Consider the following 16,279-nt stretch of genomic DNA (forward strand, 5'->3'; position numbering starts at 1 on the left):
CAAATTACACTTATTTGTGTGTTGAACCCTAATTCATCAATTCAGTAGATAGAAAAGAGATTGAAATAAATGTTTCTCACATAGCTTTTTGGAAGCCAACACAAAGGAAGTGCAAGTAGAAAACTGACTTGGATTTTTTTCAGGAAATGAGAAGAATTTTGATTGATTAAGAAGGAAGAGTATTCAAAGGTTTTTAACTAATATGAGAATTTATGTTATCATGGAGCTAATTTCAAATTGCATGGAAGCATCTTCCCAGCTTAGTATATTCCATAACTGTTAAAAAGCACACATTTTTCATAATTCAGGTGGTAAGGCACCAGTTAACAATGAAAACGAACTACCTAAGGCTACAAAACATGGAAAATCTGTACCAAGTTTCTCCTTCAACTCACAATGGAATTTTATTTTATACAATGAAGAAAACAGTGGGGTAGAGAGAGATTTCATAAAATCAACGTGTGATGATTTCATCTGACAAGTGGAATGGGGGTGGGAAGAGTAGGTGTGAGAAGCTTACTGCTTTTAGTGAAGTTGAAAACGAAATATGACTGAAATTGAACCAAGAAATGATTTCTGAAAGACTGAATTTAAGATAAAAATCCCAGACTTATACTTTTCCATAGATATTAATATACTTTGGGGGCATAAACTGTGTTCATGATACAGTAAAATTAGCATTATAGAAAAAGGAAGCTCATAAGTAAGAGAAAGAAGCTAAGCAGGATGTGTAACAGCCCTATAAGAATGGGGCACATATTTTAACCTTAATGGTTATGCTACAAAGAACTTATATATACACTTATATTTTTTATAGTTTAGCTCTCTAGTATTAGAAGCCCAGGGAAACTCTGCCAAAATGTATTCTTTTGTGAAATAATGGAATTTTCTAGGGTGTTTATAGCCTTTAGGGGGCCAAGCTAAGACATAAGACACTTTGGTATGAAATTAACTCTTTAAGAAATCTAATAAAGATCTCTTTAGTCATAAGAAATGGTTTTTTAAAACCACAGAGAAATATTACTATCAATATTGAGCTCTGCCTTGTTTGAAACAACATTTAATTAGACAATAAAGATATATATTCTTTGGCTCCATTTAACTGCAAACATTAAAAAGATAAATACACACTATTCTGAAAATGACTCTTAGATAGATGAAATGCAAAACTCCCTCACAGGGAAAAGAATTATGGAAATTAAGTTGTTTTAATGCTTTAATATAAATGATCTTACTAAAACCAGAACCAAAGAAAAGGAACTTCCAATTCTACTAAGACACAGAATGAATATGAATTGTATAAAGAAATTTTCAACAGTGAGAACTTTCTAGTTATTTACACAAAAATTCCTATAACAAAGAAAGTATAACTATCTTATATGATGTACAAGTCTAAATGGCCAAGTTTGAAAAAATTAATTCTTCTGTACACTATTTAAAATAAGCATCTCATTTTCACTAGAAAATTTCTTCATATCCTGGAGAATACTTTAATGAAATTTTCAACATGTGGATTATTGATTCAAAGTGTAACACTCTTATACCTATCTGGGCCAGGCAGTTAAATAAGCGTGCAAGGGGAAGCTGGTATACAACAATAATAAGATGTGAAGGGACACAAGACTGCCTGCCTCTGCTAATGGCATCAAAAAACAAAATTTTTAAAAAAACGTTAAAACAACTTACATGCCAAACAACGTTCAAGAGCCATATGCAGCCTCCTAAACTGCCAGATTGCAGCCCAGATAACTAGAAAAACTGTAGCCAAGATAGAGCTCAACCAAAAATGTGAACTTAGCTGAGAGTAGATGCCAATAAATTCTAACACTCACAGAGTGTAAAGCATAGAATAATTTTTCACGATCATGCTTCAGTTAGTCATCTATACTTACACAATTTGAGGTATAAGTAAGTATAACGGCAACTCATGAAATCTGTTGATTATGAACATCTGCCTCATGTTCTTGAGAACTAGATGTTTCTAACTCCAGGTGGGAAAGTAAGACTCTCAATTCTGACTCTCCAGTGGTCTCAAGTATAGAGAGAACCAGTCTAAGATCTGTCAGCAACCAAATGCCTCTCTATTCAGAAGAAGGCTAGCTGTTCCTGGGCCCTGCGAGTGATGTCTTGGAATATCAAGGTTGGCCTGTCATGAGCACTTTCATTTACTGAAAACCTGATGAGGAGAGTGCGTATCAAAATGCAATTATAATTTATTTTATTTATCGTTAACGACAGAAGAAAGAAAAAGTAGGTAGAGATGACAAAGGAAGAAACAGATCAAAGGACCAACAAGCAAGACATTTTTCCAGACCACCAGGACCAGATGGTAAGGAAGAACTGAAGCTATACATCAGTTCCTGAAATACCTGGGAAACCCCGGGATGGGGTTCTGGTTTCCTTGAGACATAAGTTGCTGGGTGGGTCCTGTGAACTGACTGCAGGATGAGATACTGACTTCCTTTCCTACTGAAAATTCCAATGAAATTCAGAAAAGGAGGTTAACCTAGAAAGATACACAGTCATTTTTTTATAATGTAGATAGAGTCTAATCTGCAAGGGATTCCTTAAATACATATATTAAATATCGCTTGTTAAACAATATTTTCCACCGTCTCCTTAAGATTAGTTATTTAATATGATGTTCAAAGACTGAAGCAAATATTTGTAGTGTGTGTCTTAAAGTCTTCCATGTTTTATGTTTTACTAATATTGGATTCTTTATAATTCTAAAATATTATAGAAACATACTGAATTCTTGTTCTTTGACCAAAAAACCCCTCAAACTTGAATTCTGTAATGAACAAAATTTCATTTATTTCCAGTCTGACTTTTCTGATATAACTGAATCACTTATGACTAACAATTATTAAATGAATAAAACTGATGAATTGTGTTATATGTAATATACTATATGATCTATGCAGCATTATGACAATAATAACTAACATCTATTGACAATTTACTACATGCCAGATACATACTGTCAAAACTGTATAGAACTATACACGGATCATGTCATCAATTCACTTAATCTTCTAGAAAATCTATGAGGCAGACACCATTACAATATCTACTTTCAACCGAATTAAACAAGACTTGTAATTTAAAAAGACAATGAAACTAATGAGCGGTACACTAGTGACTCAAATCCAAATTCAAGTTTATACCTCCATCTCTCCCCGCCCCCCCGACTTCCTTTCTCTCCTCTCCCTTGCTGATATTATGCTTAATTATATATATAATACAGAGAAAGTAGACTTCAATCTAGCAGTAAAGAATACTAGAAGATTCCTAGAATTTCAAAAAATGTAATTTATAGTCAAGAATAGCTACATGCTATACTGCTGCTGCTGCTGCTAAGTTACTTCAGTCGTGTCCAACTCTGTGCAACCCCAGAGACGGCAGCCCACCAGGCTCCCCCGTTTCTGGGATTCTCCAGGCAAGAACTGGAGTGGGTTGCCATTTCCTTCTCCAATGCATGAAAGTGAAAAGTGAAAGTGAAGTCGCTCAGTCGTGTCCAACTCTTTGCAACCCCATGGACTGCAGCCCACCAGGCTCCTCTGTCCATGGGATTCTCCAGGCAAGAGTACTGGAGTGGGGTGCCACTGTCTTCTCCACATGCTATACAATCTATAATTTTAATATTTTGTCTCAATTCTCTTCCTACAAGATCTGCAAGCCTGTTTATCATTTTTAAAATATTCAGGCTTCCCTAGTGGCTCAGTGGTGAGGAGTCCACCTGCCAATGCAGGAGACATGGGTTCGATCCCTAATCAGAGATGATCCCACAAGCCACAGAGCAACTAAGCCTGAGCGCCACAACTATTGAACCTGCGCTCTGGAGCCCCAGACCCTCAACTACTGAATCTAAGCACCCGACAGCCCGTGCTTTGCACCGATAAAAGCTACCACAATGAGAAGCCTGTGTACTGCAGCTAGAGTAGCCCCCATGCTCCAAAACTAGAGGAAAGCCCACACAGCAAAAAGGCCCAGCATAGCCAAAAATAAATAAACATTATAAAAAAGATAACATTCCATCATGTTTAATTTATTCAGACTCAGAAAGTGCGAACATGTTTCTGTAACAGTCCTCTAAACTTTGCAAGAACTTTCATAAGGAGGAAAGGTCAAACAAATTTCTGAAATCCATCAAAAGTTCAGCAAAGAAAATTCAAAATTTTAAGAAAAATCTTTTTGCAGATGGTTCTTTTAAAAGAAATATGGAAACAAAATTACAGAGCAATTTCATAGTTTATTCTGTGACTGGATATGAAATCTCACCTTTACGTGAATGCCAACCCAGAATGGAACAAATTAATTTTTTAATATAATGTGAATAGTAGCATAGTTGGACATTTCAAGTAATCTAAAATCCAAACTGGAAAGCCCTAATTTGGCCGTGTCCCAGTCCACTTACTCAGGCATCTATTAAATGTAGAATATACCCTAATGTTAAAACACTTAGATATAACTTAATTGTATACTTATCATTATTAACTTTATTAACAGATACTGTTTAATATATTCCTTGGTAATGAAAGTTTCCATCATTCCTTTAAATAAGACAGAGTTGCAGTTCAGTCTCCTTTAAAGACTGAAATCCGAAAATAAATTCTATATAATTGCTTAGCAAAACATCAAGTCAACATTCTAAAACAATATTTCTTTAGAAAATAATGCTTTGTAAAGCTAGGAAAAAATGTAGAAATTATTTTTTAAAATAGATTCTGAACTTAGTGATGGACAATTGTCAGTCTAAAATTCAAATGTATTACCAAACGTTAATGTAAATATGGTTGTCATGAAGTTATATCCTACAAAGCTTGGCATCCCCTCTGTCTCTTCACTTATGTCAATTAATGAAAATACCTAAGATCCACTTATTCCAATAGAGAGGGTACAGATCTATGATAATTCCCTTTTAAGCGAACAAATACCTATATTATAAATAAAATAATAAGTAAATTCTTAAGCATGTATGTCACCTGAGCATATTTTACTGTCTTGGACCATGAATGGGTAGACTGCTTTGTGAGGATTGCACCTTCATAGCAGAATGAAAACTTAAATGGAAGGACATGAAACAAAAGGTTTTTTAAAACTGTCTATGTGATTTTAAGGCAATACAGTATCAGATAAAACACAATAATTTTCCATCTTTTATTTAAAATATGGATGATTTTTTACTCATCCATACAGAGCCAACATCTACAAAATGATATTTTTATGTAAACAAAAATCCCCTGAGATTTTCATGTTAAATATTCATTCTTACCTTCCAGCTAGTTTTATATAAAATGGAGACAAATCTTTTTCATTAAATTTATTCCAAATTACCTATTTTTCAACTATAATGTACTTACCTATGTCTTTATTATAAAAGTAGTCATTAGCCAGTTTTATAAAAGAAAATTACTACTTCTATCAATAAAAGTAATGAGGTATATACTCATTTTAAATTTGCATAGTGCATATTCCAAGTAACTAGTTGTTATTAATATTTACTCTCTGTAATAAATATAAGAAATACTTTCTATAGTGTAGATATCCTGAATCACTAAAAAAAAATAAAAGCTAAATTAAGGAAAGTAGTATTACACTTCTAAAAGAAAAGTGAATGGAACTGTGTAATCTTGAGGTATAATGACTTCACAGAGAACATGTTTTCATAAAATGTTTCTTCTACACTAAGAAAGTGTGAAAAATTTGAAAAGATACCTCCATGAATTAAGTTATAATTCACAGAGGTGTGCACTAGGTAGCTAAAATATATTTAACTCCAACTACTTGAAAACCAAAGTATACTGAAAATTGCAATATGTTATTTAAGTGTTAAGTAATTTTTACTCAGATTAACTTTCAGGAAAACTGTTTTAAATACAACTGCTTTTCATATCAAAATCAATTTCTGAAGGGAAAAAAAAGCTCAGATTACTTTGTAAAACTAATTACTACAATGAAACAGCAGTTCATAAACTCAGATTATTTAAATAATGCCTGCTACTGAGAAAAACGGAATAAAGGTAGACAAAAAAATTTAAAGAACCAGCCATAATATTAAGCAGTTACTTATTACCTTCAGAACTGTTTTACCAGATAATCATGCCTCTTAAAATGTTGTGAATAAATCTATTAAAAGTGATATAACATTATAAGTTAACTTTTTCTATGCTTTAAAAACACTGCATGTTAAATTTCCATATAAGCATCTTCCAAGAAACTTCAGAGTTGAATTATTTGCAAACAAAGAGACACAATCACATACCTAACCAAAATGACAACAAAGGACAAAATGCTAAAAGCTATGGCCCAAGAGCATAAAATTAGTCCTCTTGTTAGAGACAGGAAATGTATTTAAACACCAATAAAGCAAATAAACAGGAAATAGCCTCTTCAAGAGATATGACTGTACATGTAAGATGCTGCTTAAAGTTATGGGTCACACTAATAAGAAAACCTCAGACACACCTTAGCTCTAAGACAGCCTCTCACACAATAGCCCTTGTGTCCATCACTGACTGTTGCTATCAATTTCAAGCAGATACAAAGATACGGAGAGAATAAATAAACAGAATCACTGACCCAGACTGTAAACTGTTACCTACCTGTAAAACGGGAACATTTTCATCACAGCTCAAGTCTTACCTCATAAGACCAGACACACTGAGTCCCGCCAAAACGTCGAACACATCTGCCCACTTCCACATCCTCATGAGTCGTGTACATTTCTCTGAGGCATTCACCGATATGTGGCACCATCCTCCTGAGAACCTCACGACTGAAGATCATGCCAGGTCCTCCCATGCAGAAGTTCTCCCCAGGCTCCAGCCCCAGCTTTCCAAGTTCTTCAATATTCCCCAGGCCAGTCTGGCCCAGGTAGAGGGGCTTGCTGCTATTCAGTGATCTAAGAAACTCTTCTAACTTATCACCTACAAAGAAAAAAAGCAACAATCACTCCTTTTCCTAATTTCATAATCATCTATAACACACCAAGTAAGGGAAAGAGTTCCCAATATTGTGCATAAACTCTTGACAAGTCTCATACAATTGAAAAGAAGAAAAACCTCTTTGAATATTTCACTATTTAAAAAATACTAATTCATAAGTATTAAATTAAAATGAGATTTTATCAACCTTCTAGTCAATGAAAAACCTTAGTAAGTCTAACAGTCATTAGATTTTTTTAAAGCTTAAATAATGCTGAGAATAAAGACAGGCTTTTTAACATGTGTGAAGTAGTGATAAAATTCTCAGAAACATAATATTAAATATCAATATTTAGCACTGATAGGAAGATCATTGACACCCAGTAGATTTTTTTCCTGATAATTTAGTTTACTGCTTCATCCTTAATTAAACTCAAGCCATAAACAACCCAAAAGACATAGACGTTTGTATGAACATATGTACATACATATATATATATATAGAGAGAGAGAGAAAGGGAGTCTGGGTGAGAGTGAGAATATCAAACTTGTCTTGAAATATAACACTTTGGAATTTTGGAGAGCACCCTTTTGGAAAAAAATTAACATTTGTTAAAATTTATACAATATAATTGGTTTATAAGTTTGTAAGCTCATCAAGAAAAACAATCTTAAAATAAGGTTCTGTAGCTAAAACAGTTCCAAAGCATTAGGTACTCTACACAGTGATACACTGGAATAAGTAGTTGCCATCTTTATTTTCCCAATCAGCATTTCTACTATGATTTTTGATGAGCACAGAATCTGCAGTCATTATCTTGATCCTATGCTACGCCCCCTTGGAGCTCAATGAGTTTTAGCTATTATTGGGTTCTTGATACAAAATGCATTTCATTCTTAATAGAAATGGAAAGAATATGGCATTTCAGTGTTCTGAAGGACAGTCTTTCATTAAAAGATATGATACGGATGGTGTTAATGTATTTTGGAAATTGCAGAGTGTGCAAACTTCTGCCAGGAAACCTTTGTGATTTTAATGAGGCACAAAAGACATGGGGACTGTAAGATAGTGGATCTATCAATTATAGATAAAGATATCTACATGCATCTTATCTACCTATGAGACAGTGGGTTCACCAGGAATGCAATTTCTTTAAAATTTTTGTATCAAATTATTCAGTTCTTTATTTTCATATCTAATTATCAATATTTCCTCTGCCAATCAGCCCTAAGGATTTCATTCCTCTCAACCCAAACCCAGGAAATTTCTAGTTATTAAGTCTACATTCAGTCCTTGTGCCAAAATGTGTCTGTTTGTTATTTGTTTGCTAAAAGAGTTATGTAAATGATGCTACCTGAATCAGGAGAAAGCAATGAGGCTGCAAGTAGAGTGGGGGAAACTGAGTAAGGGCCGCCCCCCTTTGACCAAGAAGCTAGGAAATGTGGAAAGAAACACGTCCTTCAGTACAAGCCTGCTACTTCCCTTGTGTACCTCTCTGCAAAGAACAGGGCTGGAAAGATTTCCTCCTGCTCTAAGGAACATTCTTTCGCTGAGTTTAGCAATCTCTGGCCAGAGCCACTCACACTCAGGGTGAAGGACGGCGCCTCTTTTAAAACTGACAAAGTTTTTTCGTGCTGGGGCTGCGCGTGGTTTGGGGAAGGACTTCCAGCCTCTGCTTAACGCCGCAACCACCGAAAGAGACTGCAAGGGATCCACACTAGTGAGTGCTGGTACAGGCTGGAGCTCCTAGGGTCTGGATAATTCGCGTGCAACGTCCCCTTTCCCTCCACCACTAATTCCTGTCAATACAGTCATCCCCTCTGGGGTTTACTGAGCTGTTGCCAAAGGGTAGGGAAGGGCTTGCTACTCCACTGTGGAGGCTGGAAGGAGCTGCCCGCTGGAGTGGTTGGGGTGCCCAAGGACTCCCATTGCGCGGCGGGTGGTGCGAAAGGGAAGGAAACGCACAGGAAAGGGTTTGGGACAACGAGGACGGTTCCTCGCTCTCACCAGTCCCGAAACTAAGCTAGATTTAGTTAAAACAAAAGGGTAGGGGAATAGCGAAGATCACCGACTGCCCGTCTGGCTCTCACGGAATGCTCCACCCTCCTTTTCTCCACGGAGGACACGCCCCTCTGGGCCAACGTGGGAAACTACCACCACCTGGCAGGGTAGAATGGGAATAGCCTCAGGTTTAACCCCGAGGCCCCTTTCCTCACCTTCCTACACGGTAAGGAGGAGCAGCAAGCGATGGGCGGAAACCAGAGCTGCAAGAGTGAGGAAGGCGGGAAAAAAAAAAAAGCCAGGCAGGTCTGAGGAGGGTCCAGACCCGCAGCAGAGGAGGAGGAGCAGAGTTGGAATGGTGGGCGGAGGCGAGAGGTGGGGGCGACCGGCTAGGGGCTGCAGGAGCCCGAAGCACGTGCAGGCAGAGAAGCAAGACAGGGGCTGGGCAGGGATCGGGGCTGGGCAGGGATTGGGGCTGGCTGCAGAGAAAGGAGGCGGGGAGGCGGGACAGCTGGCGCTGGGAGGTCACCTTTAATGTAGACATCGTCGTCCGCGCGCATGAACCACTCATACTTGTCCAGGTAGTGGTCGTGCATGTACTTGATCATCATGAAGGACTTTTTCTGGGGAGGGTAGGAGTCGTCCACCCCAGGCAGCGCGATGACAGGCAGGGGTGGCGGGGGCTGGCCAACTCCAGCGTTGGGGGGCTGCTGGCTGGAAAAGAACTCCACGCGGCCGGGAATGAAGCGCGCCCAAGTCCGCTGCGCTGCCAGCGCGCGGCTGCCCAGGTACTTCTGCGCGGTCATCACCCCCACGTACAGGAAATCGCGGGGTCGAGAGCTAGAGGCAGCGGCGCCCCCGTCCCCGCTGCCGTTGTGGCTACTCCCCGGCTGGCCTCTTCTCCGGTGCCCAGCCGCGCCCCCATCCTCCTCCTCTGGTTCCCCTTCAGCCACCGGGGCTCCGGGGAGCCCCGTCGCGCCTTCGGGCTCGCGTCCTCGCCGCCGCTGCTGCAGCGGAGGTGGTTGCTGCCAAGGGCTGCTCCGAAAACTGGTTACCCCGGGCGCTGCTTCAGGCAGCTGCGGCCCCCGGAGCTCCTGGCGCGCTGGGGGCGGCGACTGCCCTGGCCACTGCCGAGCATGAGGCTCGGGGAGCGGCTGCTGTGCGCCGGGGCCAGCGGCCGAGCGGCCGTAGTAGGAGCAAAGGCTGGAACCGCGTCTCTTCCTCTCGCTCAGCTCTGCCACTCTGGGGGCGATGAGCCAGGACGCGGCGGTGAAGCCCAGCACCAGCCCCAGTGCCACGCTCATCCACGGGCGGCGGGAGCGCACGGCCATCGCGGCTGCCCGGGGCGCGGACGCTGGCTGAGTGGCCGCGGCGCTGGGCGCGGGTATCTCGGTTCACACCCACCCCTCCTCCGCCTCCACGCCCCCAGCCCGGGCCGCTGCCGGTTGCCCAGGCTCCGACTCCTGATCGAGGTCGGAGCGCTCCCGGCGCCTAGCCGGCAGCGCGTTGCAGCTGCCCGCCGAGCTCCCCGCTCCGCTCCGGGTCCGGGTTCCGAGCGAGGGTCGGGAGTGAAACTTCTCCCGACGGATTCGGCGGCGGCGGCAGCGAGAGGAGCTGCAGGAGGACGAGGAGGTGGAGCAGCGGCGGCGGCGGCGGCGGCGGCGGCGGCAACGCGTCCGCTCCTAGGCTGCCACCCTGTCACTGGCGCGGCTGGTCCCTCCCTCCTCTCTCCTTCCCGAACCCCCACCCTCGCTCCCCACCCCCCCGCCGCCAAGCTCCGGACTGGCCCGGAGGAGGAGCCACGAGCACCACCACTGCCAGCCGCGGGGAAGCGCGGGCCGCGGTATTTTCCCGTTACCCGCCCGTGGACGCCCCCCGCCCGCGCCTCGGTCCAGAGCCGGCCTCCTCTCCGGAAGGAAACGATCTCGGTCGGGCCGCCTCCAGCTTTCAGCGCCAACGCCCCCTCGTGCCTCCTCCCCGGGTCCTAGTTCGCCGTCCCATTTCCCGTCCCGTCCCGCCCCTCCGCCGGCCTCGCAACACACCCGCGTCCGGGGGCTCCGTCGCCCCCCTCCCACCACGTCGGCTCCACTGACCTCATCGGCTGAGCTCGGGTCCCAGATCCCCGGGCGAGCGCCCGCATCTCCCTCCCCACTCTTCTCCCCCGGCCCGCAGCCGAGTAAGTCCCGGCGTGACCCTTCCCCATTCTGCCCCGCCCAGGTCCGCCCCGGCTCCGGTCTTCGCGTTTCTCGGTCCTTTTCGCTTTAGTCTCGCGGCTGCCACTTCGTGTCTACTCTCTGCTTATCCCGCTCACTGTTCAGGAAACCATCTGTCCCACCCTAGCACCTCTCCACCCAGCCTTACCAACTCGCCAGTCCCTACCTGCATCCTTCACCACTTTCAAAGCTACTCCCCAGCCGTGCACAGAAGCACCATTGTCCCTCCTAAAAAAATCTTGGAGGGACTAGAAATACCTACCCTGAAAGGCTACAGGAGGTCACAGTGAGTTGGGGCTTAATCCCCAAAGACAATAAACATTCCATCTTCCCCACCTGTATAGTTGGGGCATGTGAGGCTCCTAGTGGTCCACTCCTCAGCTCTCCTTTGGTTTCATGGCTAGAACTTATTTGCATTCTTGGTAGAGACTAGCTTAGAAGGATTGGTAAATGATGGAGAAATGTGAACAAATAACAGAAGATTGAAACTAAGAAAAGTCCTATCACCCCACCCCAGAACTTAAAGTGAAAGTGAAGCCGCTCAGTCGTGTCCGACTCTTTGGGACCCCATGGACTGTAGCCTACCAGGTTCCCTCGTCCATGGGATTCTCTAGGCAAGAATACTGGAGTGGGTTGCCATTTCCTTCTCCAGATCTTCCCAACCCAGGGACTGAACCCAGGTCTCCCGCATTGTAGTCAGACGCTTTACCGTCTGAACCACAGAAAATAGAATGTTTATTCGTGTCTATAAAGCATTTTCTTTACTAAGGCAACGGCAGAAAATGTTTTACCTCTCCAATTAGGGGGGTGAAATCTCCAGCAACAGAATCTCAAAAAAGGTTAACTTGTATTGGCCAAAATGGCTTAAAAGTTATATTATGAAGAAATCACCTGAAGATAACTGACATTTGGAAGAAGGGAACATTTAAAAGCTTTCTCTCTAGAAATTGTGAATCTAACTACAGTCTGAGGTATATTTGGCATCCCAAGCACTTTCCTCTTCTCCAAATGTCAGTCTTCTGTTTAGTACATCAAATGCAAAGGGATGGTATTGAATGGCATTAGACATAGGGCTGGATCCAGCAAGGTGCTGGCAGCGTCCTTGGAACAGTAGGCCTGCCTGGAGCCTTTGGAGGGGTGGTTCTTTCCACACCAGTCACTGGCTGTGCAGGAGCACGTCTGACTAAATGTTTCATCTGCTGGACAATGAAGCTCCTTTTCCATGTCTAGGTCTTGCCCAGAAACACTTGGGAATACAGATTACCTAACTCTTTCTCAAAGTTTAATGCTAGAATACAAAACTAACAAACAAACAGGCCCCTTCTGATTTAAAACTACATCTTCCCAAGGACATTTTAAGCTTTCTAAAGCAGTGCTATTCAATAGAACTCTCCTACAATGGAATTTTCTTTGTCTGTGCTATCCAATAAGGCAGCCAAATGCCAATGAGCAGTTCGCTAAATGGTTGGGCAAGGAATTTTCAATTTTATTTATTATTAATATTGATTTAAGTAGCTCCATGTGACTAGGGGGTTGCCATGTTGGATAGCACATTTCAAGAGGAAATTCATAATATTTAGTGTCCCCCTACCTGTGGTCTGTTGTAAAGAACAAAGAGTCCACCAACACACCAGGATATCCAACTGCTCATCCTTCCACTGGATGCGGTTCATGTAGTTGATCTGAAAATCATTAATTCTCATCAGGCACAGATAAATTACTTGTCAACTTTTACACTATTTTGGGATAAAGTGAACTTCATTTATTCATTTATTTAATATCTATGTGTACAAAACTAAACGTTAGACAAGGTGGGAGGCTCTAGACACGGAAATATCACAAGATACTCACTGCCACCTATCTGAAGTTTACAGTACCATGAAGAAGACAGACATTAAATACCACAATACAAAATGAATTACCATGATGACAATTGATATGAAGGGAAAGTGTAGAGTACTCAAAGGGTATTGACAAGATCATCTAATTCAGTCTGGGAGCCAGAGAATTCATTTTTAGACACTGAAATAAAATGAAAAGAATGGAAAATGATGTTCCATACTGGCTAAGTGACCTTGGGAAAATTATTTAAATTATCTGAGCTTCAGATTTCTCATCTGAATATAAGTACATTTCTGTGGGGATTTATTAAGATATTATATGTAAATACTTAGCACAGTGTCTAGTTCGTTTAGGCGCTCAGGAAATGTTTGTTCTCATTTTCTAACCCTTCATAATAAAATCTCTTTGATATCACCTTGCTTATTTTTGATGATATTCCACTTTTTATTTAACAAATATTTATTTAGTGTCTATAATAAGCTAGATACTATTCTAAAGAAACAGCAAACAAAACAGTCAAAGCCCTTGAATTCGTGGGGATTATATTCTACTTTGGCCACCTCATGCGAAGAGTTGACTCATTGGAAAAGACTCTGATTCTGGGAGGGGTTGGGGGCAGCAGGAGAAGGGGATGACAGAGGATGAGATGGCTGGATGGCATCACTGACTCGATGGACGTGAGTCTGAGTGAACTCCGGGAGTTGGTGATGGACAGGGAGGCCTGGCGTGCTGCGATTCATGGGGTCGCAAAGAGTCAGACACAACTGAGCAACTGAACTGAACTGAACTGAAGGAGCGATTACACACACACCCACCCCTCTATGTATAATATGCCAGGTGATAATTATTTTGAAAAAAATATAGTGGATGTGCGCTTGTGTCAGATGAGGCCTTTTTTTTAAATTTTTACTTTATTTTACAATACTGTATTGGTTTTGCCATACATTGACATGAATCTGCCACGGGTGTACATGAATTCCCAATCCTGAACCCCCCTCCCACCTCCCACCCCATATCATCTCTCTGGATCATCTCCGTGCACCAGCCCCAAGCATCCTGTATCCTATATCGAACATAGACTGGAGATTTGTTTCTGACATGATAGTATACATGTTTCAGTGCCATTCTCCCAAATCATCCCACCCTCTCCCTCTCCCTCAGAGTCCAAAAGTCCGTTCTATACATCTGTGTCTCTTTTGCTGTCTCACATACAGGGTTATCATTACCATCTTTCTAAATTCCATATATATGTGTTAGTATACTGTATTGGTGTTTTTCTTTCTGGCTTACTTCACTCTATAATCGGCTCCAGTTTCATCCATCTCATTAGAACTGATTCAAATGTATTCTTTTTAATGGCTAATACTCCATTGTGTATATGTACCACAGCTTTCTTATCCATTCATCTGCTGATGGACATCTAGGTTGTTTCCATGTCCTGGCTATTATAAACAGTGCTGCAATGAACATTGGGGTATATGTGTCTCTTTCAATTTTGGTTTCCTTGGTGTGTATGCCCAGCAGTGGGATTGATGGGGCCTTTTTAAATGTATTGGTCAGAGAAGTTCTTTCTGAGAAGTTTAGCAGAGAACAAAAGAAAAGTGAGGAAACTAACTCTAAGTATATCCAAGAGAAGACTGTCCAGGAAGACAGAATAGTCAACACAAAGGCCTGAGATGGTAAATCTTAGAACAGCAAAGAGACCAATATAAGTTGAAAAGGGAAGGGAGTTGGTGACTTGCTAATTATTTAAGCTAGTGTGGTTCAGTAGAATTATAATGTGAGCTATAACCTCAATTAAATTTTTCGTGTAGCTGCAATTTTTAAAAGTGAAATTAATTCTAATAACACATTTCATTCAACTCAATATATACAATATATTATCATGGCAACAAGTAATCAGTATTAAATTTTTGCTGTGAAAATTTACATTATTTTTTAACCAGTTCTGCTTTCCAAATCTGTTGTCTTTTTCACACTTAGAGCACATCTCAGTGCAAGCCAACCACATTCCCAGTGTTCAGTAGATGCATGTAGCTAGTCCTGCTATATTGGACAGTGCATATTCTGAGCCTGGAAGACATTTGAAAAGAATTTCTTTTATTCTGAGTGACAATGAAGGTGTTAAGTGGTGATTTGGTTTTTATTTATGTTTTTCAAGACCACTGTAGCTCTCACGGGGAAAAAAAAAACAGAGGGTAAACAAAAGTAGACTCAGGGAAAGCATTTAAAACATTGTTGAAATCACCCCATGACTTTGAAGCAGAAGAAAAAGAGTGTTCTTTCCTTCTTTCCATAGTGTCTGCACCTCTTCCTCACTTGTAATAAGTAGAAGCACTGGGTAAGTTTGTTATATGAGTTTAATTTCATATTTATTGAGATTGCTCTAGCTATTTATTTGTTATTTCCCAAAGTCAGTGAAGTAATTTTCTCATACGCACTTTAATTTTGAAGATACATGATTTTTAGGGTAGATAATTTCCTGGGAAATATCTACCAAGGACTAAGTTTTTAATTAAAAAATAAAGTAATACGTTCTAGGAATAATTTAAGAAAAAATTTATTTGGATAAGCAGGGTGAAAAGTGACAACTTTGTATGGAAACTTGTTATCACTGAAGACAAATAAACATAATACATGCATATTAAAATATAGCCAGATCGGAAGAAAGAATACAGAAATGTAGGTCAATGTACAATATTTCTGGCTAAAAATGTCTGATAGGATTACTATTCTGATTTAAAGAATAGTAATATATATACACTTGTGAATCAATATATACACTTGTGAATCACCTGATTAGAAATCCCTATGAAGCACCCCAATAGATTTTGAAAAAATAATAGAAATTTCATAAATTATAATAGTTTACAGGTGAAAGGTACAAAACTGATTCTCTGTCTTCTCCAAATCCTTTAACAGTTTCAAGCATGTCCATATTTGACTATTGTAACACACGAATCATTTGCCTCCTTCTCAAAGCTGAAGCTGTTAGGACCTAAGGGACCATCTGGATTCACAGTGAAGCAGAATTCTTACAGGGGTGTGTCCCTGGCTTTGGAACAACACTATGTTAACCACCCTGAAACCAAGTCTGGTACACTTAGAGCCCTTCAGCAGACTGTTCTGAAGGTTTTAATTGATTGGAAAGAATTGGTGAGAACTTTAAAATCACAGACAAAGGTCCAAGTGAATTTAAAAGGAGGTTGCCATCCAGCCATCTCATCCTCTGACACCCTCTTCTCCTTCTGTCTTTTTTGAAGTGGGCGTCAGACCATGGACTGTATAGTCCA

At 41.1% G+C, this 16,279-nt stretch overlaps 1 protein-coding gene across 1 annotated transcript in view; it reads right to left on the bottom strand.

Annotated features, from left to right (window-relative positions):
* The window catches only part of CHSY3 (chondroitin sulfate synthase 3), a 298,575-nt gene extending 287,729 nt beyond the window's left edge, over positions 1-10,846 (bottom strand). The window contains exons 1-2 of the mRNA XM_069591623.1: positions 9,461-10,846; positions 6,649-6,932 (exon numbers count right to left, since the gene is read on the bottom strand). Coding sequence (XP_069447724.1) covers positions 6,649-6,932; positions 9,461-10,262 — 1,086 coding nt within the window. The 5' untranslated portion in view covers positions 10,263-10,846. The remainder of the gene's footprint in view (positions 1-6,648; positions 6,933-9,460) is intronic.
* Between the last annotated feature and the right edge of the window lie 5,433 nt (positions 10,847-16,279).

The sequence above is a fragment of the Ovis canadensis genome, chromosome 5 (genome assembly GCF_042477335.2).
Source record: "Ovis canadensis isolate MfBH-ARS-UI-01 breed Bighorn chromosome 5, ARS-UI_OviCan_v2, whole genome shotgun sequence".
In the NCBI taxonomy this organism is placed as follows: domain Eukaryota; kingdom Metazoa; phylum Chordata; class Mammalia; order Artiodactyla; family Bovidae; genus Ovis; species Ovis canadensis.